Source organism: Nakaseomyces glabratus, chromosome F (genome assembly GCF_010111755.1).
Source record: "Nakaseomyces glabratus chromosome F, complete sequence".
Classification (NCBI taxonomy): domain Eukaryota; kingdom Fungi; phylum Ascomycota; class Saccharomycetes; order Saccharomycetales; family Saccharomycetaceae; genus Nakaseomyces; species Nakaseomyces glabratus.
Window position 1 is genome coordinate 349,374 of NC_088956.1, and position 25,981 is coordinate 375,354.

At 39.4% G+C, this 25,981-nt stretch overlaps 12 protein-coding genes and 1 non-coding gene across 13 annotated transcripts; 4 read left to right on the forward strand and 9 right to left on the reverse strand.

The window, feature by feature from the left end:
* Positions 1 to 217: 217 nt before the first annotated feature.
* Positions 218 to 667, forward strand: LRP1 (Lrp1p; the record flags this gene model as incomplete). The annotated part of the gene is made up of 1 exon (XM_446113.1): positions 218 to 667. The coding sequence occupies one exon, from the start codon at positions 218 to 220 to the stop codon at positions 665 to 667; it is 450 nt and encodes a 149-aa protein (XP_446113.1).
* A 634-nt stretch (positions 668 to 1,301) lies between these two features.
* Positions 1,302 to 4,439, reverse strand: KSP1 (putative serine/threonine protein kinase KSP1; the record flags this gene model as incomplete). Its single annotated transcript, XM_446114.1, has 1 exon — positions 1,302 to 4,439. The coding sequence occupies one exon, from the start codon at positions 4,437 to 4,439 to the stop codon at positions 1,302 to 1,304; it is 3,138 nt and encodes a 1,045-aa protein (XP_446114.1).
* A 1,113-nt stretch (positions 4,440 to 5,552) lies between these two features.
* On the reverse strand, positions 5,553 to 6,803 carry RRN9 (Rrn9p; the record flags this gene model as incomplete). The annotated part of the gene is made up of 1 exon (XM_446115.1): positions 5,553 to 6,803. One exon carries the CDS (start codon positions 6,801 to 6,803, stop codon positions 5,553 to 5,555), a length of 1,251 nt encoding a protein of 416 aa, XP_446115.1.
* A 287-nt stretch (positions 6,804 to 7,090) lies between these two features.
* On the reverse strand, positions 7,091 to 7,162 carry tQ(CUG)1. Its single transcript has one exon. It is a non-coding gene; the product is annotated as a tRNA-Gln (tRNA).
* Positions 7,163 to 7,657: 495 nt separating this feature from the next.
* Positions 7,658 to 8,800, reverse strand: SCS7 (fatty acid alpha-hydroxylase; the record flags this gene model as incomplete). The annotated part of the gene is made up of 1 exon (XM_446117.1): positions 7,658 to 8,800. The coding sequence occupies one exon, from the start codon at positions 8,798 to 8,800 to the stop codon at positions 7,658 to 7,660; it is 1,143 nt and encodes a 380-aa protein (XP_446117.1).
* Positions 8,801 to 9,859: 1,059 nt separating this feature from the next.
* ZDS1 (Zds1p) lies at positions 9,860 to 12,313 on the reverse strand (the record flags this gene model as incomplete). Its single annotated transcript, XM_446118.1, has 1 exon — positions 9,860 to 12,313. One exon carries the CDS (start codon positions 12,311 to 12,313, stop codon positions 9,860 to 9,862), a length of 2,454 nt encoding a protein of 817 aa, XP_446118.1.
* A 564-nt stretch (positions 12,314 to 12,877) lies between these two features.
* RCE1 (CAAX prenyl protease) lies at positions 12,878 to 13,816 on the reverse strand (the record flags this gene model as incomplete). The annotated part of the gene is made up of 1 exon (XM_446119.1): positions 12,878 to 13,816. The coding sequence occupies one exon, from the start codon at positions 13,814 to 13,816 to the stop codon at positions 12,878 to 12,880; it is 939 nt and encodes a 312-aa protein (XP_446119.1).
* A 526-nt stretch (positions 13,817 to 14,342) lies between these two features.
* On the reverse strand, positions 14,343 to 17,141 carry BUL1 (ubiquitin-ubiquitin ligase BUL1; the record flags this gene model as incomplete). Its single annotated transcript, XM_446120.1, has 1 exon — positions 14,343 to 17,141. One exon carries the CDS (start codon positions 17,139 to 17,141, stop codon positions 14,343 to 14,345), a length of 2,799 nt encoding a protein of 932 aa, XP_446120.1.
* Positions 17,142 to 17,699: 558 nt separating this feature from the next.
* On the forward strand, positions 17,700 to 18,038 carry GON7 (chromatin DNA-binding EKC/KEOPS complex subunit GON7; the record flags this gene model as incomplete). The annotated part of the gene is made up of 1 exon (XM_446121.1): positions 17,700 to 18,038. One exon carries the CDS (start codon positions 17,700 to 17,702, stop codon positions 18,036 to 18,038), a length of 339 nt encoding a protein of 112 aa, XP_446121.1.
* A 748-nt stretch (positions 18,039 to 18,786) lies between these two features.
* Positions 18,787 to 20,559, forward strand: MEX67 (Mex67p; the record flags this gene model as incomplete). Its single annotated transcript, XM_446123.1, has 1 exon — positions 18,787 to 20,559. One exon carries the CDS (start codon positions 18,787 to 18,789, stop codon positions 20,557 to 20,559), a length of 1,773 nt encoding a protein of 590 aa, XP_446123.1.
* Positions 20,560 to 20,939: 380 nt separating this feature from the next.
* Positions 20,940 to 21,398, reverse strand: DAP1 (Dap1p; the record flags this gene model as incomplete). The annotated part of the gene is made up of 1 exon (XM_446124.1): positions 20,940 to 21,398. One exon carries the CDS (start codon positions 21,396 to 21,398, stop codon positions 20,940 to 20,942), a length of 459 nt encoding a protein of 152 aa, XP_446124.1.
* Positions 21,399 to 21,760: 362 nt separating this feature from the next.
* TRE1 (Tre1p) lies at positions 21,761 to 24,028 on the reverse strand (the record flags this gene model as incomplete). The annotated part of the gene is made up of 1 exon (XM_446125.1): positions 21,761 to 24,028. The coding sequence occupies one exon, from the start codon at positions 24,026 to 24,028 to the stop codon at positions 21,761 to 21,763; it is 2,268 nt and encodes a 755-aa protein (XP_446125.1).
* A 421-nt stretch (positions 24,029 to 24,449) lies between these two features.
* On the forward strand, positions 24,450 to 25,947 carry SPT14 (phosphatidylinositol N-acetylglucosaminyltransferase SPT14; the record flags this gene model as incomplete). The annotated part of the gene is made up of 2 exons (XM_446126.1): positions 24,450 to 24,466; positions 24,600 to 25,947. The coding sequence occupies 2 exons, from the start codon at positions 24,450 to 24,452 to the stop codon at positions 25,945 to 25,947; spliced, it is 1,365 nt and encodes a 454-aa protein (XP_446126.1).
* Positions 25,948 to 25,981: the final 34 nt, after the last annotated feature.

A 25,981-nucleotide genomic window follows, 5' to 3' on the forward strand; every position in this document is an offset into this window, starting at 1 on the left:
GATCATTACGTACTAGATGATTACATATCCGTGAACACGTAATGATCACGTTCTGTTTTTTAAATTTTGCATCTACTCAGTGGGTAAACTGGGAGCGAGAAAAAAAAATTGCGTAATTAGATGATCTCATCGCGCTGGCTCATAAATAAAGCTCATCGGCTTGTGGTGGGAAACTTGCTCTTCTGTACATAGACTGGCCACGTTCCAAAGGGAAGACATGAGTGAGGAGATTAAGTCTATAAGGCCGTATATCAAGCAGTTGGACAAGAGGCTTGCGGAGCTGACGGAGTTGGTGCAGGACTATGCCAGTCCCTTGGAAGAGACGTTGGTGAAAGAGACTGACGAGTTGAAGAGGCTGAAGACTACGAATAACTATGCGTATATTTTGGCGTCGCTGATGTTCTCCTATGTCAAGTTGCTTTCGGGCCACGACACACAGCATTTGAATGAGAAAGTTATGGTGGAGCTGCAGAGGGTTCGTGGGTATATTGAGAGGACGAAGAAGTTGGAAAATAAGTTGAAGAACAAAGTCTCCGAACAAGAACTGAAACAAGAGACAGTGAAGTCGCAGATACGGAAAACTTTGGGCCAGCCTACCATCAGCAAACAGAATTTCAAAAACAAGCATATCAAATTCGAAGAAAGCAGTAAGGTATCAAAGAAATGATATCCCTCATCCAAAAAAAAAACTAGTTAAAAAGGTAATTTATGTACATTAAACACAAGGAATATCATCGGGATATAACCTATAATATTATAAAAAAGGCAATTCATGCTTACGGTGACTTAATCTTTCATATGTTATTATGTAAATCGTAATATTTCATAAAAAAAAAAATATCAAAAAATATGCAATTTGAGGTATATAGAAAACTTATAGAATGAAAGCAGGAACACAAAATAAATCAACTTCGAAAATGCTTTAGTTTTCTGCTCATGTTCAATCAGTAATTCAGATATGAGATAGAAAATAAAAAAAAAAAAATTAGATGGAACACCTATCTGTTTTAACTATCAGTATCGCAATATAAAACTAGCAAGAGCGAAAATGAAATTCTTCAAAAGTAGTTTTAAAATAAACCGATTTAAATGATTTTGATTCTGATAAAGGCTGTACCACCGTGAAACCTAATCTTTAAGGAAAATTGTAATAGTCGGCAAAAGATAAATTCCTTGCTCATACTCGATACAAACTTTAATACTAAAAGCCCCTTTACCTTTAAATTCGTGAAAACAAAATGAAGTGTCATACAAAAATGAAGAGGAAAACATTCGATAAAGTACGCTTTCTAAATTGATGTTTAATCTTGTTGTTGTTGTAGCATCAACCAGTAGTTCTTGTACTGTTCTAAAGATCCCACCATGTCTTCTTGAAGAACACTAGACTTTCTAGCGTTCGGGTAGTTCTGGCCATTGGTCTTCGAGTATATGTCATATGGGCCAAACATTGTTTTTTCTTCAGGGGTATTTGATGTGTTGGACATATCAGGCACTTCTTTTCTTTTAGAATTGTGTCTTCTATGATGATTTCTATTTTGAAATGGTGGCTCATCGTCTTCGAATTCAAGGGCATCGTTATCCATTCTATCATATATGTCATGCTGTAAAATGTTAGGGCGATGAGCTGAATTACCAGTGGTATACCTGCGGTTATAGCCGCCGAAAGCACTAGCTGGAAGGCTTCCACGTCGGTTTTTATAGGCGCCTCCATATTGGACAGAGTTTGGTGTCACAGATAAGGTGGCCTCATTTGTTCCATTAATAATATGCGCTCTGTTATTCATTCCGGTGCCTGCACCTAAATTGAAACTTCTGCGCTGATGCGGTGGAACGTAAACACCAGGTTTAAATTGTCTTTCCTGAGATTGTTTTGATGGTGTTTCCAGGCTAGGGATTTTCACACCATAAGTCCGCATATGCTGTGGATGCTTAATGTTCTCCAACAATGGATTTCCATTAACGTTAATAGCAGGTCTTGGATCACCATTGTGGATACTGCTCAAAGGAGTTTCGGCAAGAACTGGTGATTTTAACAAATCCGGTAAATCGTTACCACCATTTGAACGTCTTGATCTAGTAGACGATGGTGTTGATGTTCTTGTCGAGATACTATTCATTATACCATTGATCGTTAAAGGTGGAAGATCATTCCTAATGAATCCGTTAGATGTATGAGAATCCGGTTCAGGATGGTCTGTATGGCTGCTCAAGGACAGGTGCTGCATATCATCAACAAATGAATCGTGTTCATTTTCATCAAGTGAAAACAAGATATCATCTGAATCATGCTCATGGTCATCCATCTCAAACCCATTTCTCATGTTGAAATGATCTGTTTCTCTGCCAATATGTTGACGGTAGGCCTGAGCAGTTAGGTTACCTAGATCAACCTTAGCGGTCTCGTGATGTGAATCCAATACTGTTGAGATGTCAGGGACATGATTATTATGGGAGCTGTAAGGCAAGCCGTTTGAGACTGCACTATGTGAAGTACTGTACTTATGACCAGTTGCGTTGTTTTTGATGTCATGTCTTGCATTTGGAGGAATATAAGTTCCTGGAGAATGCTGCACAGTGTGAACGGAGCTTCTTCTACCTGAATTTGGGTTCAAATTACTGTTGTGTACAAAGCGTGGAAAAACATTTTTAACATTGCCATTATAGTTGATACCTGCAGAACTTGGTCTTCTCCTTGAGTTGGACTTACCGTTTTGGTGTTGTCCGTTATGATGACTGAAGTATTTGTTATTCCAATGTTTTCCGTTTCCTTGTTTGTTTTGATATCTACTATTATTATATCCTTTATTGAATATACCTTCCATGTATCTGTTCTGAACACTTGGAGGTGTAAAGAATTGACGAGTATGAAAGAATTCATCTCTCTTGCTTTCATATTCTGACATATAGTTGTTGATATGAGTGTTTGGTGTCGGAATTCCCAACGGTTTTCTTGAATTTTTGATGATCTTACTCCTACGTCTTGGTTCAATCTTAATAGCCTTACTACCACCAACAGAGTAGAAATTGTTATTGTTGTTTTTGATAGGCTTCTTTGAGCGCTTTTGGAATCTAAATTTAGGAACCGATTTGGCCCTTTCTTTAACTTCTCCATGGCTATCTTCCACTTTTGGTTGAATCACATCTGGCTTCTCATCATGCTGGAACTGGTTGTCCCTTTCATTTTCCTCATGAGGATCATAACTGATTCCATCATCCACATCAGTAGGAGATGACTGAAGAAATGTGAAATCATCCTGCAATTTTGGAAGTGGTTTCGATGAGGAAACTGGAGTAGGAAGAGATACAGGAGCAGATGAAGGAGGTGCTTGAGGCTTGTCGAAAATGTCTTCGACTTCTTCTTCTTCTTCTTCCCTGTCCAATTCCTCATTGTAGTAATTATCGTCAAGCGTGTATTGGGAGAGATTCTTCAATTCAGCTCTAATCTTTTGGATATCTCTGTTAGTTGGATCGATGGTCAAACTGTATCTTAGCACCTGGAAGAAATCGTATGTCATCGTCGAGAAGACATCAAAAAGCGCCTCTCTATTGGATGCAAAATAACAAAAGGATTTATCAGATTGGTCAGCAATTCTAAAAGGGTTCTTGTAAAAGACAACATTCAAAAACACAATACCAATGGACCATAAATCAACTTTGCTACAGTCATAAGGTTCTTTTCTTTCATCAATATCCAAGTTACTTTCAAACAACTCTGGGGGCATGTATCTCTCAGAACCAACATTTCTGTCATAAGATTTTTCATCCGTTGTAGCCAGACCCCAATCTGTTAGCTTGATCTTCCAATCGATTAAGCTAGTGATTAAGATGTTTTCTGGTTTGATGTCACGGTGATAAATTTGTTTGTTGTGTACAAATTCAATTGCATCAAGGATTTGAGTTAATATATGAGTAATCTCCTTGGTCTTCTTTGGAACAAGATCATCTTTGATGGCTTCATACAAATCACCTCCTGAACAGTATTCCATGATAATGTAAGAGTCGAAAAAGTCATATAATTGAACAATGTTTTCGTGGAACCCAATCTTGGTTTGAATATCAACCTCATACATTGCTTCAAGACAAATGTTATTGGACAACCTGGATCTGATCTTCGAAGAAATTAGTGACTTCTTATACTTCATCATATTTTTCTTTTCCCGGGAACTATTCTCCTTCTCCTTGTTGTTCTCGAACTCATTGTTCTTGTTAATATCTCCATCAGGCAATTCCTCAATTCTAGAATTGTCCGCGTCGTTACAATCGTTATTGTCGTCATCTTCGTCAAGCTTAAAGATGTATTTAACAGCCACTAGCCTTTTTAACTTTAGATCCTTGGCTAGCGACACATACCCGTAAGATCCCTCGCTCAAATCTTCAATTTTCTGATATCTATCGTTCAGTGTACCGCCTTCTTTGTAGATTTCGTAATCTAAAGACATTATAGCACAGAAGTTAAAACTTGGAAGTTGATTTTTCAGTAAAGTAGCTCCTCAGGCACCAGTTAAGCGCACCTTTGACAATAAAAAGAAGAAAAGTATAATCTGAATTACAACAGGATTCCTTAAAATAAGAATAGGCTTTGTTATTTGTCGTTGTTGTTTGGTTTTTTTTTTGGTTTTATTCGTTTTGTTAAAAGGTGTGTCCTTTTAATGTGCAATATGATGGTTTATGATATTAAAGGAATGTACTGCTATTGTTACTGCTTACCAACGTTGTAAATGTTTCTCGATTCTGTAGTATGTTAATCTAAAAAAGTTCAAATGGAGTAAGGATATCGATCAATATGGAGATATAGGTCAGGATTGATCTCGATTAAAGAAATAACTATTTGCTAGGCACACAGTTGCTAATCACCTCTTCTCTCTTCCCGGGGTGGAGAAAATAACTCACAATATTTGCTGTTTGTTGATGATGTAATAAGTTAATCGCGAAAGAACTCCCACAATAACCTTCCTTTACTTGCTTCTATCCCAACACTAATATAATAACACTCTTTTACAGATCTTGATTAGACTTATACAAGCGAGAAACTAGTTATGTTTGTATACTATATGGCTTTTATTGTTATTCCGTCCTGCTTGTGAAGGCTATTTGAATTCCCCTTCGGAGAGTACTGCGAAAGAGAATGTCTGCTCATCCCAACAAAAAAAGCTGAACACTTCGCTGCTTCGGGTCGTTGGAACGTCCCGGAACAATCTCGATTCCCTTGTTGTGAGGGTAAACCCCGGTTTCCATATAGCACTACTAATGATTGATGTTGAACGTTATAGCAGACTAGTGTGTCGAACCTTTAGCGATATACCAGTGGTAAAGATTGCGGGTACTATGTACAAGTTACATAGCATACTTAGGATGTCTATTCAATGGTTGTGTGTGGCTAAATATGTGCCACACCTGCCAAGCCAATAATAAAAATGCTGTGCGCGATTTGTGTGGATCAGAGAAGTTCGCGATGGCTTCGTGATATATGATGGATGTGGTTGATACTTAATGCCTATTTTAAGATGTCTATATGATAAATATTATACGTGTCTATTGTAATTGTGGCTATGCTAGTGTCGTCTTGGTATTTTGACTATGCAATCTTCAGCTGAGTATTCATCCTCGGAGCTTTCTTCTTCCTGATACCCCTTGACATAGAAAAACACCTTCTTTGCCAGAAGTAAATCTTTTTCCTTCTTATACAGTTTCTTCCATGGTAGTTTACTTGTGGAAGTTAGGCGTTTATCCGATATTAAGTTATCAAATAAGACATAGTCGTCCTTCATACGTGAGACTATTTCGTTGAATTTGTCCTTGCTGGGATCAGCAGCCGCGGGTTTGTACTTTGCCAATATTTGTTTGGGTATCTTAAACTGTGATTTGTCGAACTTGGACGGTATGTCGTTGTATAGCTCTAGACTCTTCATGTATATATTCCGCATGTCGATTCCCATCTCACAACCTCGGCTGATTATATCATGGTAGTCAAACTCTATGTGTCTGTTGGATTTCAATTGGCCAATGTCTTTCTGGATCAAAGTTAGCTTCTTCTCGGAATCACTTTGTTTAACGTCGAATTTGTTAATCTTGGCAATTTTTGTGTTCAGACCAGCTAGAAAATGATCCAACTTGTTCATGATTTCGTTTGAGATGTCGGTAGGTATGTCAATGCTGTTCACATCAAGTGTCTTGCCGGTTTTGCATGCGGCTTGTTGTAACCGATGTTGCCAATGTGAATTTAGTTCCATCCGCAGCATATTCCTTGCGTGTTTCATGGAGTAATCTGATATTTTCCGGTACTCTTTCTTATCGAAAGCATCTATTTCATTCCGCATTTCGTCACTTACATCGACCCGTCGTTCTGCCATAAAATTATCCTCGTAAACCCTATCCAGTTGAGGGTCGATTGTAGTATTGGGATTGGGCCAACTGGCCCAACCTTCTCTGATCTGAGTCCTGATAAATATGTCTACCTCCTGAAAATGTTTCTTTTCATGTGCCTGATACAAAAGTTTCCTTAACAGGTATGAAGAGTAGAGGTGGATCGCAAGATCATGCCTGTGTTCTTCCTCTAAAGACGTCAGCAGAGAGTTTGCGTTGCTTATTATAGTTTTTAGTTCCTTTGACAGTTTGGGATTCTTGTCCTTAGATGTGGGATCGGAGTCCCCGTTCTCAGTGGCATCACCTAACCCATTAGCAGTGCCTTGTCCGCCAAGGTATAGATCATTTTGAGTATCTTGTTCACTTGAAATATGGGTCTCATTAAAATCAGAATTAATAGTATGATCACCAACAAACGAATTATCACTTGTATCAAACATTTAATTACAACATGTGTGTAGCTAACTTGGTATTGAAAGAAAAGTTTTCTTCGATGTATATAGTACAAAATCAAATGACAATTTTGACAGCAGGAGGGTTTTCTTTCAACAATAAGAATATGAGTTCTTTAGTATAGTTACTAAATAGTGATGGTTATGGTATTCTTTTGTTGAAAACCTCTTGTATTTGTTATGGACTCAATATAGAAATGCAAACAATACTGAACTTAATTGATCTCATCGGATCTAGGAAAAATTTTTGGAAATTCAGCTGCTACAAAAAAAATAGGTCCTACCCGGATTCGAACCGGGGTTGTTCGGATCAGAACCGAAAGTGATAACCACTACACTATAAGACCTAAAAACTGATCTTGAGAGATAAAATGAACATTTCTGCTTTAAATGAATTTTTCCGTCCAATCATCATATAAGATAATCCAATAATAAAGAAATACCAATAATAAATCATCATATTTAGTATATGCAATTTTGCACATCGGTGAACACTTATCATTAAAGATTAAAAAACCTGATGTAGTGATAAATTCATATCCAAAATGCGTATCTCTACAGATAATAATCATTAACCAAAAAACGGGCGTAATTTTCGTAAAATGTATATATAATAATAAATGATAGGACATAATAATAAATGATTTATAAGTTAAAGGAAAGTGAATAACATTGTCGTGAGAAAAAATCTTCAAGTATCAGTCTAGCAGAGCTTTTTGCGTTACCATGTGTTGAGTAGTACTAAGAAATTCAAAATGTCAAGGTCTCTTTCATTGTATAATAGCAGAAAATGATGGTTTCCATTTTAAGAAATAAAGATCAGAGAGATATGAAGATTTAGTTTACTCGTACTTCATCTTAGATAGTGGAGCGTCTGGGCCTAGGTAAGTGCCGAAGACCTTGTCCCAGAACCAAGAGGTGACACCGAAACCTAGTTGGTAGTTCTTGTAGTGGTGTTCCAAGTGGTACTTCTTCAACTTACGCATGAAAGGTGGCATCTTAGAGTGATGCAAGAAGTAGTGGCACAGATCGTAGCAGATGTAACCAAGCATACCACCTGCGAAACCAGCACAAGCCCAGTAGTATGGTAGAGCAGCGAAGACCAGCTTGTAGATAGGAGCACACAGAACAACGAACAAGGCAGGTGGAACAACTAATCTGTAGGCATCCATTGGCAAGTAGTGGTGGCAACCATGCAGCAAGAAGTGGATCATGAAGAACATGCTGTGTTCTGGTAGCCATTCGTCGAAGTGGAACAAGAATCTGTGTAGACAGTATTCGATCAAAGTCCAGACGAAGATACCTAGACCAAATAAGAACAATGCCAATGGGTTGTTCATGTTCATTAGAGCGGTGGTAATGAAGTACAGGACAACAGGACCCCAAACAGTTGGGACAACCCACCATGCGGTCTTAGTGAAAGCTTCCAAGAAGTTACCGAACAATGGCGCAGAGCCCTTACCGTAATGTCTTGGTCTGTGAATCTGATCCAAGTAGAAATCCTTGGTAAAGTTACCGAACAAGATTTGCTTCAACAAAGGCTTGTTCAAGTCCAAGAACTTGTGCTTCTTGTAATCTCTTTCATAATCAGTGGTGATGGAAAGCTTGTCTTCAGTTGGCAAATCCTTAACGAAAGTGGTGGAGTCAAAGGTGTTGTCAGCGTTCAACTTGACTTCAACCTTGTGAGACTTGTTGGTCAACAACTTCTTCTCTTCATCACTGGTGGCTAAGTAGCCGACCAAGTAGTCGTCGGTAACGAACTTCAAAGTAGTCAACTCCATTTGGGAGATATCAGTACCATGCTTACCATCTAGAGCCTTGTGAACAGCATCGGCTTCTTCAGGATGGTCTTTCAAGTACTTGGAAACATCGTAGATCTTCCTCTCATGTGTGGACACCCAGCAGTCATCCTTGGAGTTATGCTTAGCTAGAACGCTCTGTGGGAACAGCTCCAGAGTCTTGGACGAGTCAGCAGCGACAGACATAGTAATGGTTAAATGATTTGTTTGGTCAGCCTCTTCCGTAGTATCCTCCTAATACAAAGGCGTAAAATTGCAAGCGCAAAGTAAGAACGAAAGCATTTTTTTTTAGCGTTTTCTTTATCTTTATATATATTACTATTATTTACCAAAGAAAAAAAAAAGAAAGTTTTTAGCTATTTTATTACCAAAGGCATACGAGTAATAACAAGAGAAGCTAGAACTTTTCACTACGAAAAGAAAAAAAATAAAAAAACATATAGCAATAAATGAGACATTAATAGCAATTCCCGTTAAAAGTACAGCACTAGACTAGACTCACAATTTCGCGAGTGTCCTGCTCTCTTCTCTCTCCCATGAGTTTCCCTTCTCTCCTATACAGAGACACCAAAGAATTTCAAAACCCGAAATATTTTCACGTAATGATAAGCTGACAAGGAATCCGTGGACTTAGTCGTAGACTGCATGTACTGCTGGTAGAAACTAATGCAGGTGGTACCCTACCTCCACTTACCTCCTACCCCCCCCCCACCAAATACAGCCAGGCCTACCAAGCTATCACGGTAAAGGATTGGCAATAATAGAGAAGTAAAGTGCCAAAGTGCTCATGGAGCCTTTGTAAGAATCACAAGACCAAATTTTATGACGTAGACTCTATTGTGTGTTTGAATCACTGCGTGCACTGCTTTGCTGCCCCCCATAGTATAACTTCTATCGCAGATAACGAGTTCTGCATACCATAAATGGGAAAAGAAGGGCAGCAAGCAGCACATCTAAGCTGGATCCGCTCGTTTAAACTTCATTAGAACAATGGGAAGCTTTCTCTTTGTATTAGGATTCCAATAGATGTTGTTTATATATCGTTTAAGTACTAATATGCTGTGACCCTATTCCCCTGCGATTCATTGCGCCCTGAGTTTCCTCTTATGGCAACTACGCGGTATTTGCGGGATTTTGATATGCTGTCTGTATATAGGTTAATGGATATTTAGTAGAACAATGGAAGTGCTAGAAATAAAGACTTTTACGAGTTTCCTTCCGTTAGTCAGAACTGAAGAAAAAGATCTAGCTTTTCTGTTCCATGTACAATGTATGGTTCACTAAATTCAAGTATGAGTACATGAAGTTACTCAGAAGCACTTGCTCCCTTAGTGCTCTCTTGGAGTTACTCAATTTCAAATGGGATAATCTGTAAATCGCTCTCTCTACGTGGATCGGTAATCTATGGTCGAACATTATCACAGTGGAATATGTTAGCTCAGGTAATGGGAACCCAAATGCACTATCCGTGAACTCAATTGGGGCATTGGCTTTGTCTTTCTTCTTGACATCCGCAAAGGTAAGTTTCCTAGGTGGGTAGAGTGGCTTCTTGGAGGCTGTCTTACTGCTGTCTGTTGCTTCTTCTCTCTGTGATGGTGTGGCCGTGACAGTGACATTTTGAATTACTATCTCCTGATTTTTAGTGCTGGTTACATTGACTGCAGGTTGCAAACTGACCCCACCAATATCGGATCCATGAGCTTGACCTTGATCTTGACCTTGATCTTGGCCTTGTGTTTGCTTTTCTGTTATTCTAAACTTGCTGCTATGGGCAGGTCTAGCGGTAGACTTTTGCTGTTGATGATTTTGGTGTTTGCTGACCTCAGGAATGATCTCCTTTTCTATTCCATTGTTTGCAGTAGGTATTTCTCGTACATTGGTGTTTTCAACATTGTTTGTCTGGTATTCGTTCTTTACATGCACATTTCCCTGTGGTGTATAACTGGAATGTGTTCTGACCTCTACTGCTTCCGCAAGAACCTTTTCACTTCCATTGTTCTCCTCAGTGTTATTTGTAGCCTCCACAGCTTTTTCCTTGTGATCGTTGTTTCGCCATTGTAGTTGACTAATCTTTAATCCAGCAAGACTATTCTCTTGGTTAGCTCGGCGAGTATGATGTTTACGGCGGAAAATATTGCTGATCTTCTTGTCAATTGCGTTTTTCTTTTCTGGTAGTGTTCCTAAGGTATTGGCAATCTCTATCTTATGGTTGTATAGCGGTTCATGCCTGTTTTTCGAGTGGTTGAACCGGCTTTCCGGAACTATATCTTCATTTTCGTGTTTGTCAGACGTGACGTTCACTTTCTCACTGGTTTTACTTGACCATAACCAACCGTTCCTTTTCTTTCTATGCGCAGGTTCCTTTTTGTTAATATCTGATTTGTCGCTAGTGGAATGACCTGTACTCCCCAAATCAACATGTTCGGTTGAATGTTGGACGATCTTTGTATTTGAATCAATATCTGTATCTGTTCTCTTCTTATTCTCATTCTCTGGAGCAACCTGAATCAGACTGCTCCAATCTCCACTTGGCTCGCGGTAGTGATCATATATATCATTGATTGATCCTGGTGAAGCCTCGATTACGTCTTGATGTTGTGACTCAGTGGACACTGGGATGGTAGGATCCTTATCCTCTTGTGTTCTGATATGGTAAGTGTATTTGCTTCTTTTGAGAGTAGAATGCTCGGATTTGATGAGACTATCTGTTGGTAGAAGCATGGTAGACGCATAGTTGTCATCATTGTTTCTGCTTTGTCGAGCATAGTCGTCTTCAGCTTCTGGACGTTCTTGCAAATCATCGGTTTCATCCTCTTCAGCTACACTGGCCATGCTTAAAGTTCTGGCTAGTGTGACCGCATCGTTATTTGTCAAACCAGCCTTATTTGATATTCTAGTAAGTTCCTCTGTGATATCCTTTAATGTAAACTTTTTGTTATGGGGCGTACTGTCAACATTATTGTTAGTGCTTGACTGCTCTTTAATATCACTATCTTTTACCTCGTCAAACTCCGTGTATGACTTCCGCAATAAAGAGGGTCTTCGTACTAAGCCTGTGTTATTAGGAGAGCGCTTATTGTTACTATTGTAGTACCTAGATACCTTGTCCAAAGTGTCACTATTCTCCTTGTCGTGCTCTTCAGTTTTGTCTATCTGAATATTATGTAAGGCATCCTGTACAAGCTCGATATAGTTTTCTGGCTTAACATTTGGGTGTTGGTCAGCTCTAACCCATAGTAAATTCTGTGCTACCTCATCGGGCAGCGTATCATTTATTTTACTAGAGTTTTTACTGTGATTGGATCTGTCCACAGGTCTCCTGGAGCTAAAATTAACAGCACCACGTCGTGTTAACGATTTAGGTGATCCGGGTTGCTTCTTAGTATTTTCTACTTGCGTTTGTTCCTTATCTGATTTCTGTGGTTGATTTTGCTTGAATGGTAGTCTCTCCTGTCGTACAATTTTGGAGTTGTAATGTGTAGGATCACTGTACCTGGTACTCTTCAGTGGCTTATCCCCTTGTTCTAATTGTGTGGACCACGAGTTCCTGTATCCATTATTATAAGGAAGCATATCCATCTCAGGGTCCATGAGTAGATCCATGGACCCGATGGATAGCCGCTTCAAATTCTTTACAGAACGTAGTTCCTTGTCTAGCGACTGGGCAGCAATATATACTTCTGAATTTTGATTTCCCATATTCGTATTATCCCTTCCGACTTTAATTTGCTCTCAAAATTGCATGTAATGTCATAAATATATGAAGATTCGGTGCTTAATATACTAAACCGACCTACCAGAGTTTCAAAAGGTTCCTATAAAGTGGCAATGCTTGTATCAATATCCCGATTAGAATCAAAGTTAGTGTCCTAAGCCTTCCAATAATTATAATTTAATTGCCAACTGACAACTCATAGACACATATACTGATAGGGCTAGTGAAAAGAATAGTGTCTCTAGGTACTTATGTATCCAATGTTGTAGTAGACACCGAACGAAAGCACTATTACCAGTTATACCTTTAATATTGGATATATAAGAGCCACCAAAGGCCATCGCCTGAAAAATCGCGCGTCGCGTAAAAATTCAAAACGGTTCGGCTTCGCCATACAAAATTGGCAAAACGGTAAAAGCGATGCCCCAAGAGGGATGCTCAGTCAATAGTGGTATATGGATTCATTGTAAAGGAGTCCATTGAATAAATAAATAATTGGAACTAGTACAAGATATGTATTCTGTCTTAAGTCTATAATTATACATTGCCTAATGAATTAGATTATGTTCTGGACAGCTGGTGAGTCTCCATAGTCCGTCCTTGAAGAATAGTATTCCCATGAATAACAATATATAATATACTTTATTCCATATGCTTAGTAGATGTTGTAGTTTTAGTGATTTGGGGGTTTTAATGACGGTAAAGTACTCATACAGTTCTGATCCGCTGGGGAAGCCCATCACATTGCAGAACGAGTGCAATAATATACAACTCCATAGATTACCGCCTGTTCTCAAGAAAACGAAGTTTGTAAATGCACCAAATATACCAGTGTATGCCATCTGGAACAAGGTATTTATTATAATTGATGTGGTACTGAAGTTTCCAACTAATGTGGCCTCGTAAGCGTGATGGATATGTGCGATGCTGAAGAATAGGGACGGTTGCCAGAGTAATGTGGTTAATTTTGGTTTGCGGGGCTCCAAAGTTAGATAGGTGTTTAATAATAGCGATGTGTAAAACAGTTCCTCAGTTATTGGTGCAAATATGTAATTTCTCAGTCCCCATATGTTCATAAATTCCTCCCTAAATGCACTTAAAATGGAGGATTCCTTGTTTGAAATGTAGTATAAAACCATGTCGGTCAAGGGGCCAATATATAATAGCATCACAAGGCATAGATTCTTCAGTATTGTTCCAATATATAGCTTAATCTGGCTGGAACCATGCTGATGATAGCCTGGAATAATACCGATATTCAAAAATGCTTCCTTATAACTCAATTGAGGTACAATAATTGAATGAAGAAGAGGTACTATGGCAGTATTGAGGATCGATACCATAAGTACATTCTTTAATCTTCTCTTAATTACTCTAGGGTCATCGCGGCGGGCTGGGTAGTTCTCAATGCCTTTCGATGTAATATAAAGCACAGCCACGTATGATAGAGAGATTCCAATGTTGATACAAAACACAAGCCAATTCATTTGAATAAACTAATGGCGTGATTCTGTCCTGCTTCCTAACTAGAAAAGATCTTTTGATAGTAATAGCTTTCTTTTTATTATTTCCTGATTTAATGTAGCCTTTTCATTCTACAGGGGTTCAAAGGACCTTATCTCAATTGAAGCTTTGTGAGACTTATTTGATGGTCATGAAATAGTTTGGATATTGATAACTTGTTTCCATTAAACGATGATGGAACTTCGTTTTGGGGTGCTGTCAGATTATCGGTCTCGGTTTCCCTATCATGTCATTAAATTGTGGATTACTAAGAGACCATCTTATATAAATTTGGGTTACCTAAACGTAAAAATGCTTAAAATTGAAATAAAAATTATTTAATCAAGTTCAGTAAACTATAAGTCTAAATTTTATAAAAAAGAATGTTAGAAAATATCAGAAGTCAAAAAGGGTTGTCAAACAAGAAATAAAATGAATAAGTAAAAAGGTAATGTGCAATTTAAAAAAAAGTCATCTAGTAGTGCCTCATGAGCAAAGCAAACAGAATGCTCATGCCTCTATCTTTCTCACGGACACAGGAATGTCAAGGTTAACTGATCCAACGTGATTATCAAATTTGATAGTAACACGTACACAGTAAAATCTACAACACAGACAACTTTCGAAACTCGGAACTATTGTTTCTCTCAGTTCTGGATTATATTCCAAGTTGACAGTAACATTTCTTTCGTATTGGGAAGATCCGGTCTGTTCCCATTGATGTATAATCTGCTCTGTAAACTTAGTTAGCTTGCTGCTAGAACCTGAATGTGAAATAGCAGGTGAGGATGAATTTGCAGAACTGGATTCTGCGTTAGATTTCAATGTATGCATCTGTTTCTTGAAAACATCATTTAGCACCAGGCAATTGACGTTAATGTTGCACAAACTGTCAACATCATTGTTAATTTGATTAGTAATAAAATCTGTGAATTTAAGCTCTCTGGGAGTCTGTGAAGTGTTCTCTTTGTTATATAACTCATTCAGCTTCATGTAATTTTCATTAAAGCGCTTTTCATAGTCTTTGATAGTACCCTGGAATGTCTTGAATGTGGACTTTAGGTTTTGAAGCTTCTCTGAGTTCATTAACATTTCTGCTGTAAATCTGATAGGAATAGAATTATCAGATTTAGCTGTGACACAGATAAAATCAGTCGTAACAGACTGTATACCTGGTGGGCTATGTGCCGCACTATTGTCCGACTGAATACACGTTAGTGATATGTCTAACTGCTTTAGAGGCTCTCTTTCTTCTTCTGGCAAATTTTCTAGAAGTGATAACCAGTTTGTCTGATCATCTGGACTTTTAACGTCAAACTTATTTGTCTTTCTAAGCAAAGATGGCGACCAATAGCTTAGACCTTTTCTTGGCACAGCGGCTCTAACTAAAATTAAACCTGATTTCTCGGCTTTATCATTAGTTCCTGGTGGTGTAGTCGGTGATGGTGCTCTGAAGCCTGAGAATAATCCCTTAGTCAAATGTGAGCCAGACTTATTCTTCAATTTATAATTGATCTCTGTTTCTACCATTTCTTCTTTCTTTCTAGGTGCCATTGGGTTATAAGCTGGAGTAAAACCTGGTAACGATACTGCACCTTCCATACGATTCTTTACAGTCAATTGTTCCATTTTTCTATTAATTATTTCTTCGGAGTCCAATTTTGTGGATGGGTCAATTGTTCCACTGATATCTGTACCTAAGATATCACCAGGCAGAATGGCTTCATTTTTGGATAGTCTTTTAAATACTTTTTTTAACGCATCTAATCTCTCTTGAATCAGCCTTATTAAATCGTTTAATTGATCCATGGATTTTCTTTCACCAATCAGATTAGAAGAAAAACCAAATGGAATGACTCTCAAATTGTATTCTTTTTCCTTCATTATATTTAGTTTTTGAGTCTTTTGATCCTTTCCTACAATTCTTGCATCAATTGTATAATTAATTGATAGATGATCATCAACCATATCGTATGTTAAAATCGGAGAGCCCTTTGTACCCAAATGACCACACCCTAGAACATGGTTTACCTTAATAACAGAATACTTGCAATTGTTACGGTACTTATCGATACCAAAACTTGGAGGAAGTAGGCAGTGCGCATAGTGTTCTTGCTTACAAGTGACATCGAGCAGCTGTGTGGGAAGCTTGAACATGAAGAATTTCTTATATTTTTTTCCAGGTTCCAGGATTCTATTGTTATTCAACCCAATGATAGAATTATCGTAATCTACACCACCATATTCTATTTCAATACCTGAGCTGACTTCGATGGACGAATACGACCAACTTGCACTTAGATCTACCATTCTCAAAAATCTCTTTAGAGTTCTCTTACCTTTCTGCTTATCTATAACTGAAGTGTAAGCTTCCAAAGTGACGTAAAACATCTCAAACTGCAATGGTTGGCTTGACTTGTTTTCTATGGTGCAGTAACCGTGCACCAGGTCCCCCGATGTGTACTCCTTTAGTATTGACTCTTCTTCCGGTTTCTGATTTGGGGATGGCGCATGCTTAGTGATCTTAATACTTATCTCAACGGGCGTCGATAGTTTTGGCAACGTGTACAGCTTATCGACAAAGACGCACTTTGCATCGTTTAGATCGTCCTGAATCGGGTTGATCAAGTCCACGCTGCTTCTCGAATGAACGCCCGACAAAGTCGAGTTGATGTTGTGGTGCTCTGTTCTCAGTGGTTGTAAGTTATTCAGCGCTCTGGAGTCGATAGGGTCGTTATCTGCCAGCAACGTCTGGTTTCTGTCGATGTCGTAAGAAACTTGCGATGAGTCACCATTGACCGCCGGGTTAGGCCTGCCAAAAGTGGAGCTCTGCGACTCAATCTCCTGGTAAGTCGGTGGGAAGTCGTGTCTATCTGGGTCGACATTACCCTGTGGTATATGTCTATGGAGCGTGTTGTACATCTCGAACGATGGCAACACATCCACTACCCGACTCTCGCTGTTCCGTTTCAGCAAATTGGGCTTGTTAGGAGGCACACTGGCCGCCATACGCGACAAAGACGCCGAGGAGTTCGGCGTCGTAAGAGAGAAAGGCTGCACTGTGGCCGGCCTCCTCTCCACTGAGCTCGATGCCGGCCTTCTAACCGGCGACAAGTTCTTCAGAGGCGTGTGAGAAACGTTCAGCCCAGAGGCAGGGTGCTCCCGCCTCAACCGCCGTATACTCGACGTAGACGCACTCCTGAGCCACGAGCTGGGTGACGACAGCGCCGGCGACTGCTGCTTCTTCCGTCCACGCTCGCGCTCCATGATCCCACTCCCGCTCTTGGTAGGCGTGCCTATATGCGACATTTAGAAAGACACAATTACCAATACTGCACTGCCAAGCCAACCCTTCTGATAGCCACTGGGTGTACCGGATAGCAAGCTTTAATATTCTAAAATTCCTGCGAAAGCTCATTCCTGCGAAAGCTCATTCCTCGAGAGCTGATTCCTGCCAGCGAGTTTGGGCCCTCCGAGAGAGAGCATCTTCAGACGAACAATCCCCCCACGGACTTATCTAAGCTGATCAGCAAGCTTTTGACACATTTTCTCGCTGGGTGGGGATCCTAGGTATAGAGCTATCACGTGTAGACATATATAGTACTATTACTTGTATATATATATGTATATGTGTATGTCTGTGCTTCAATCAAGGCTAGGTAGGACGGGTGCTGATACAGCTGTAGTTTTGCTTCTCTTTGCAGCTGTGAACGTATCGAGGTGGTAACATATCGAGAGCCAAAGTGCGATGAGCGATGACAACTGAAAAATCGATGCCAAGCTAGATGGATAAGAAGGAGGGTTGCTTGGGAGGATAATAGTGTTTCCGAGATGGAGGGATAAGCACTAGAACGGTAATTTTTTGGGATGGAGCTGTGTGCAGAGTATGTGTCTCCCGACCAGCGGAGGAGTTTTGTTGCTGGTCCGCACGGGACCACTGATGGTGTTACCACTGGGCCCAGTGCGTATGTGCTGAATGCTGGGCAAGTTGACAGGGACAGACCTGCGGAGGCCAGGAGCGTGGCTGGGAAGGTTACCTATCTCGGGCAGCTGAGGAACCAGCTTACCGGGCTGCAGGACGATATCAACGAGTACTTGACGCTGCGGATGGAGGCTGCGAAGTCGAAGAAGCTGAAGACCGCGGATGAGCAGAGGATCGAGAAAGAGATAAACACACTGCTGGACGGAGGAGACGACGAGGAGTAATCCCCTGCCGGAGGTGAAATGCGTCCCAAACACGTTGATCATGCGGTGACCAATGGTGCCCAAAGGTGCGCAAAGGCAGCGCTGTTTAGCCTGGCCTTGCAGCAGTAACCTATGCAGCTACTACTAAAATAACAAGAATTAGAGCAATTTCATGACTACGAGAACAAACACAAGTATAAACACAAGTATAAACACAAGCACAACTAACAGGTCCAACTACAAGTACATACATCCATTACATATGGCTCCACGCCGCTCGACAGCGCGCTCGGTGGGATACACGTGAGTGCACCACCACAACCACCACCAACAACTCGACACCAGCTAGCTGGGCGTATATACCATGTATAGACCTGGGATACATAGATAATATAGTATACACGTGACCACTTACTGTTCCGAGTCCTGGCCACAAGCAGCGTTTGTCGTACTAAAAAATTTTTCGTCTTTCGCTTAGGGTCCATCGACCTTTCTTCTAAGTGGAAAGCTAAATGCTTTATAAGTAAAAATGGCTTGCAAATACAAGAGTTCCCACTTGAGAGCCTATAGCAGGTACTGTCTAACTATTGTTGTGGCTCAGCGGCTAGAAGTATTGTTTCTCTTTTTCTCACTTTCCCCGCAACTCTACGCGTTCTTTCCATAGTTGAACTTTGCGTAGCTCATCCCGAATACTAGAAACTGTATAGCTGTACTGGACAATTCTATTCAGGTGAATTATCTTAGTTAGGGACTTTGGATTCGAGGCAAGATGATGATGGCTCACAATGTAAACAATATAAACACCATGGCCCAGCAGCAAATGAATGATAATAGGGTCAGGGTTTCTGTGAGAGGGTGGCAGAAGGGTACTGTACAGGATCTACTGAATTTTGTGAGTAAAAATACACGTATATCAATCCAGGACGCTAACGTGGAAGGCCCGCTGCTCATAGGGTATGTGAATACGCGAGACGATGCCAACAGGCTGTTGAAATGGAATGGTGCCAGGTTCGCGGGCAGCAGTTTGAAGTTTGAAATCCTCGATCAAGGCGGGTCTACTTCCAATACGGTGGTATTTCTAAGAAGCTGCCTGTTCAAGAGATATGACGCACAGAACAAAATGCTAAACTTGAGTGCACTACATTCCGATCCCGAACTTGTCTCTAAGGGTCTATTTTCTTCTCTATCCACACAATCCAAGCTATTTGCAGCCATGTTGAAACTGGCTTCGAAGGAACCACAACTTATAGTCGAAAGTGTAAATTTGTCTGATAATCAATTCAAAGATGTTACCGCTGTAACGACACTAGCACAAACATTTCCTAAGCTGAAAAACCTATGTCTCGCCAACAACCAGATATCCAAATTTAGATCGTTGGAAATATGGAAGAACAAATTCAGAGAGCTAAGAGAACTTTTAATGACCAACAATCCTATTGTCAATGAGAATTTATACAGAACTGAAATGATAAGGCTCTTCCCAAAACTGGTCATCCTAGATAATGTGGTTGTGAGAGATACCGCCAAATTAGATTCAATTTACAATTTACCAGTGAAAATTCAGCAATTCTTCTTCGAGAGCAATGACTTGGGTCCATCATCCACAGATTTTGTGACAAATTTCTTGAATGTATGGGATGGGGATAGAAGCCAATTGCTTGGCTTATACACTCCTCAATCACAGTTTTCTATTTCCGTCGATTCAACCATTCCTCCAACTACGGTTAGGGATGCCGATACTGCGCCATCTTTTGGCCATTATCTATCGCAGTCACGTAATATTTGTAAGCTTTCCAGCGATAAATCAATCAAACAAAGATTAGCTATGGGACCAGAAGCTATAAATGAGCTATTTAAAACAATACCAAAGACCAAGCACCATCTCCAGGACAGAGCACATGATTATTCCATGGAAGCCCTTGCATTCCCTGCTCTAAATGGTTTTGTCATCACACTACATGGCTTTTTTGAAGAAACTGGTAAACCTGAGAGTGATAAAAAGGGAAATCAAACCAATTCCAAACATAGACGTTACAACCATGGTCATAGTGCGCCAAGTTCCTTCAAACTGGGAACAAAATCATTTGATAGAACATGGATTATTATTCCAATGAACAATACAGTAATTGTTGCATCTGATATGCTGACAATAAGAGCATACTCTTGCGGAGCCTGGATTCCAGACGAACAGATAACTCCTCCAGTAAATAGCAATGTGGGTCAAACTCCTCCACCCGTCAATAATGGTCAACCTCCAGTCATATCTTCTGTGAACGCCACACCTTTAGGAGTACATCATATGCCTCAACAGCCTCAACAGCCAATCCAGCTTGCTCCAACGTTACAATTACCTCCTGATGTCCAGATGAATATGAACAACATACAACTAGAACTACTCAACAAGCTACACCTAGAAACTAAATTGAACGCCGAATATACTTACATGTTGGCCGAACAGAGTGGTTGGAATTATGAAAATGCTGTGAAGAGCTTCCAAAGCAGTGTCAATAACATCCCAAGGGAAGCATTTGTTCCTTTTTGATATTGACATTACCACTCACAAGTTTATTCCAGGCTTAGGTTATAATATATAGATACAAAACTATAATTATGTAACAACTACCATAACATGCATTGATTTGTAGTCAGTATTGAAATAGGCTGAACTACACCATATAATATTAAGTATTTCATTCATTCTTTAATCGAATTAGGTATATGCAATTATGATAGCGCTTCAAAGACTCTTGTGATGCCTACTTCTATTCAGAAATAATTTTTTAACGTAAATTACTGTATATTCTATAACCGATTTAATATATATTCATAAAAACTAAAAACAAACAATTCAGCAGGTAATATTTCCTAGACTATTTCCATGCAGAGTCACCTCAACAACTTGGGAGATATGTATCACTCTTACTAAACATTGACACCTGGCTCAGCTTCCAAAGTTCCTACAACAGGATATTTATTGGCAAAGTGCTGTTCCCATTCATTCAGCGAATCAATCTGCTGAGGAGTGAGATCTTTCAGATCATCCATTGGCTTATCCCAGTCAGGTACTACTTCCATTTCAAAAGAGTTAAGCGCAAGACCACGAGAGGCATCATGACCTGCAAAATTAGAGTATGGTCCACTAGGGCCATAAAATTGACGACCAGCGGTACAATCATACACTTTTCCTCTAATAGCTATAAAGATCTTTTCATCATCATGGCCGTTAAACTTAGACAATGTCCTGGGAGTGAACCTACCTTCAACAATCGGCTCGTTTACGTCCTGTGACGCTTTGGCATTACCACTGCCACTATCTGTAATCCCGGTGGGATCTTCGCTAGTTTTGACACCACCAAATAGTAAATTCTTCAAGAAGGACATCCTAGTTAACCTGTTATCAACTCGGTAAAAATATAATAATAAATCAATTGCAATATTATCCTTCACCAACAATCCAGGCCTTATTAATCATCTTTTCAGTCAAATTTCAACAATTTTCGGCTTTTTGCAATTTAGCAATCACACTTATCCTGATGTCCGATAAGAATATACCATACAATGTCAGCAACGGTTTATAGACAATAAACTACCATTTCTCACTTTGTATAAAGTATAAGTCGACTAATGGCTTATGTCATTTTTTATATGTGCTAATAGCCTAGAACGTATTGGAGATAGGCGGTCCAATATTAAACATCAAATACTGATATATAAATTATGTAAAAATATGCAAAATTGCTCAATCAAGAACTATGGGCAAACATTACCGCAGCGTCGTTCAACACCTTACCAATTAACTTCAAGTGATCGTTGGCCTCGTCAATTTGCCCGTTGTGAAGAAGATCCTTTAAACCTGGAAGTACCCAACTCTTTTCATCATCGTCTAATTGCGTCCATAATTCAGGTCCCAGAAACAAATTCCTATAATGTGCTCTACCTGGTACACCTTCCCAGGATACCAAATATCTAGCAACATTCGATACCTGAATATTCCATTGAGTACGATCTAAATATATTAACGTAGGTTCAAACCCCCCATCATGCTCAATGACAACAACTTTCCATGCTTCTACTCCCTCTGCCCATTGTTTACCAATGGCCATCCAAGACGACATACCAGACATTACATGCATCAAATCCAACCGATTGTCATATCTTTCATTCAATTCCTTCAATGAGGAGAAGATGTATTTGGCAAATTCAGTGATATCTAGCGGTATCAAAGGTTTATCTCCTACTTGAAGGACTAGATTCACTAAAAACAAAAGGTTATCATGAATAATACCTTCCTTAGCAGCCTTTTCAAATGAGTCTTTGAATGCGGAGTAGGTGTCTTCTTTGGTAAATATTGGAGCACTCTTGGTTCGCAATGACTTTGACGTCAAAACTGTGACAGGTACACCTGCGGCTAGGTAGGGTACCCAATCACCGTAATGATGAACAGAGTGCACATCTAAGTTATATCCTCTTTTAACTTCTTCCTCATTGAAAAGACTAAACAATAAAGGATGAGTTTCTATGTTTAATTCCTTTGATGAGTCCCAAACATTGAATTCCGAAATATCTATGATACTATACACGCCATCAATGATCGATTGGTACTTTTCTTTTATCAATTCAGCGGCGCCAGCACTGTTGAATTCCGAACCACCTATAGAGATAAAATATATGCTGCGCAAAGGTTCCCAGTTAAATTTGTACCTTAATTCCTGCATTAGTTGAACAAGGGATAATAAAGAGGCAGTACCTGAGTTAGGATAGGCGGCACCGTTATCAATTGAGTTTCTGCTAGCCATTATTATAATCGACCTGTCAGCTTGCTCGTTACCATTAATTTTCGCAATAATATCGACTATTGGTTGTTCTTCTTTTATGACAGCATCTACTTTCAGACTCGCTGTGACTGAAACGCTTTTATCGTTAATAAGTGATAGTAGTTCATTTCCTTGCTTATTTGATATTGGTATTGAAGGAATAGACGGACGTGCTTGTGGAGAGTTAGGATCAGCAGGATTGCGATCCCAACTTGGTTTCAAGGGGTTACCTAAACCATACTGAGGTAGTGCAACTGATCTCTTCTCCACAATATCGTTGTTATCATTCCAACTATTGGATACAAATAGAATACCAGATGCTCCGTATTTTTGAGCTGCCAAAACTTGTTCGCTCACCACATTTCCATATTTCAAGAGCAGTACAAAATTGCTATGCAAATTACCCCCATTTTTTAGATCCTCAAGTTCTTTTAAAGTACCATAGCCACCGTCAACTAGTCTAGCATCTTTTACCTCTCCGTTCGGCGAAAGGGGATTAAAATTGTCTTCAGTCAACTCAAAATTCAAAACTTTTTCACCAACTTTTATGGATAAGTAAGAGGACCCCGGATAATTTACTAATGTTTCGTATTGGTACTTTTCCAACAGGGAAATGCCATTATTCTTGAAGGTATCATGAATAAACTCTGACAAAGCCATATCACTCCTGGTTCCCGAAGAATGTGGCATGCTGCTTAAATATTCCCAGTCCTTTTCAAGTTTCGAGAGATCAACCGATCGCCTTGCGTAGTCTAACAGTATCCTGTGGTCTGAGAATTTACCATTTTCTCCTCTAGCTTTATTATTCGGAAACAGTCCACTTTTCCATATCATAAAAGCAACTAAAGACATCAGTAGCATATAAATGAACCTACTCAGAATTAGCGGATTACCGACTTTGCTCAGGCATAAATCTACTTTCGATGACAACAATCTCCAGTACTCTACCAGGGGGTCCATAACGTTCTCCTGAACAGGCCAAATAACTTTCATATTGATAGCATCTCTCCATTGTATCATCTTATTTGGAAATGAGACAGAAAAGGGCTCTACATCCTTAAATTCCATTGGTGATATATTGTCATATTCTGGAGGTTCAGAAGGCAGCATAGCCTCTCTTCCACCGTCTGAAATTGAACCGACCTCAACATCATCACCAGGTAATCTACTATAATCTCTACGACCAGTTCCTACCATCTGGATGAAGTGTATATCTAGAATATATTGATTTATCGCCACTAACTTTACTTCCCCTATTAATCTTTCAAAAGACAGTTAATTCAACCAAAAGATGAACCAAATGTAACGTAAAGTTTTAACAATCTTCAACAAACAAAAACCACAACTATCCTAACTATAAACACCTATTAACTCTGTTATCAGTACTTGCTTCACCTTACCAACAGTGGCCATCATTCCTATGTATTGGTCAAGTGTTTTAGAGCTTTATCTGCGGTTTTTCATTCCAATCAGGTGAAAACACTGCTCATCGCGGATTTCCTAGCTTTTGCAAAAATGCATAAAATATAGCTGCATTAAGAGAGATGCTACGCCATAATTGACAGATAGGGCACAATTGAGTTAAGATTATTGTCAGATAGGGACCCTGGCGTTGACGATGGGTTATAATATAGCGTATGTCCCTGAATTTTCTCGAAGGTCTGGCGTTTCCTAAGGAAATATTTGTTACTAACTATTTTCTAAAATTTACGAATGGCGTAAAGAGTATGTCTCTGGAGTCCAGACCGTATTACTGAGATTGGTACAGAATGGTGTGCGATTTTTTCTATCCCCAGCTAGGTGGTGTTGAGTTTCACATATATCATTTGGCGCAGAATTTGCTCCGATTGGGTCATTCGGTGGTAATAATCACGCATGCTTACAAAGATAGAGCTGGAATCAGATACTTGACTAATGGTCTTAAAGTTTATCACGTTCCATTTTTTGTGCTCTACAGGGAGACCACTTTCCCAACTATCTTTTCTACATTTCCAGTGGTACGAAATATCTTAATAAGGGAACAGATACAAATAGTGCATTCCCATGGGAGTGTGTCTACGTTTGCGCATGAGACTATATTGCATGCGAACTCCATGGGCTTAAAAACACTATTTACAGATCACTCATTGTATGGGTTTGACTCTATGGGATCCATATTGGTTAACAAGCTGCTTACTTTCCATTTGACATGCATTGACAGAGTAATTTGTGTTTCTAACACCTGTAAAGAAAATATGGTCATGAGAACAGATATAGAACCCGACAGAGTATATGTCATTCCTAATGCTGTGGTAAGTAAAGACTTTAGACCTCGATCACCGCAAGAGGAACGGCTGAAGTCGAATGATCGAATCACAATTGTTGTAATATCTCGTTTATTCCCAAACAAAGGTGCAGATTTGCTAGTGCGAATCATACCAATAATTTGTCAGGAACACAGTGATGTGGATTTTATTGTTGCTGGTGATGGACCTAAATTTATAGAAGTTCAGCAAATGATTGAGAAATACCGCCTTGAGTCCAGAGTAACGCTGCTGGGCTCTGTTCCTCATGAAAAGGTTAGAGATGTTATGTGTAAAGGAGATATTTATTTACATGCAAGTTTGACAGAAGCTTTTGGGACTGTATTGGTTGAAGCAGCCTCATGCGGGCTTTTAATAGTCACTACAATGGTAGGTGGTATTCCTGAAGTTTTACCCGAGCATATGACCGTATTTGCAGAAAATACCTCTGTATCTAGTCTAATTGATGCTACTATGAAGGGAATCCAACTTATAAAAAACAAGTCTGTTGATACAAAGCAAATTGCAAGAGACGTTTCTGTTATGTACGATTGGATGGATGTTGCTAAGAGAACTGTCTCTGTTTATCAGGGCATTTTCGAAGATTCATCTCCTACAGATAAAGACTGGGTCAAGATGGTCCATAGGTATTACAAGAGGGATGGATCTTGGGCGCATTTATTGTACGTTCTTTGTTGCATTGTGAGTTATTTAATGGTAAACATTCTAGACTTTTGCTATCCAAGAGAAGATATTGATCTGGCAATTAAATGGCCAAGACCACAACTAAACGATGATGACGGACATGTAGAGATTACAAAAAAAGGGTTATAATAGTACTTGCTTTAATATTAGATATTATATTCCT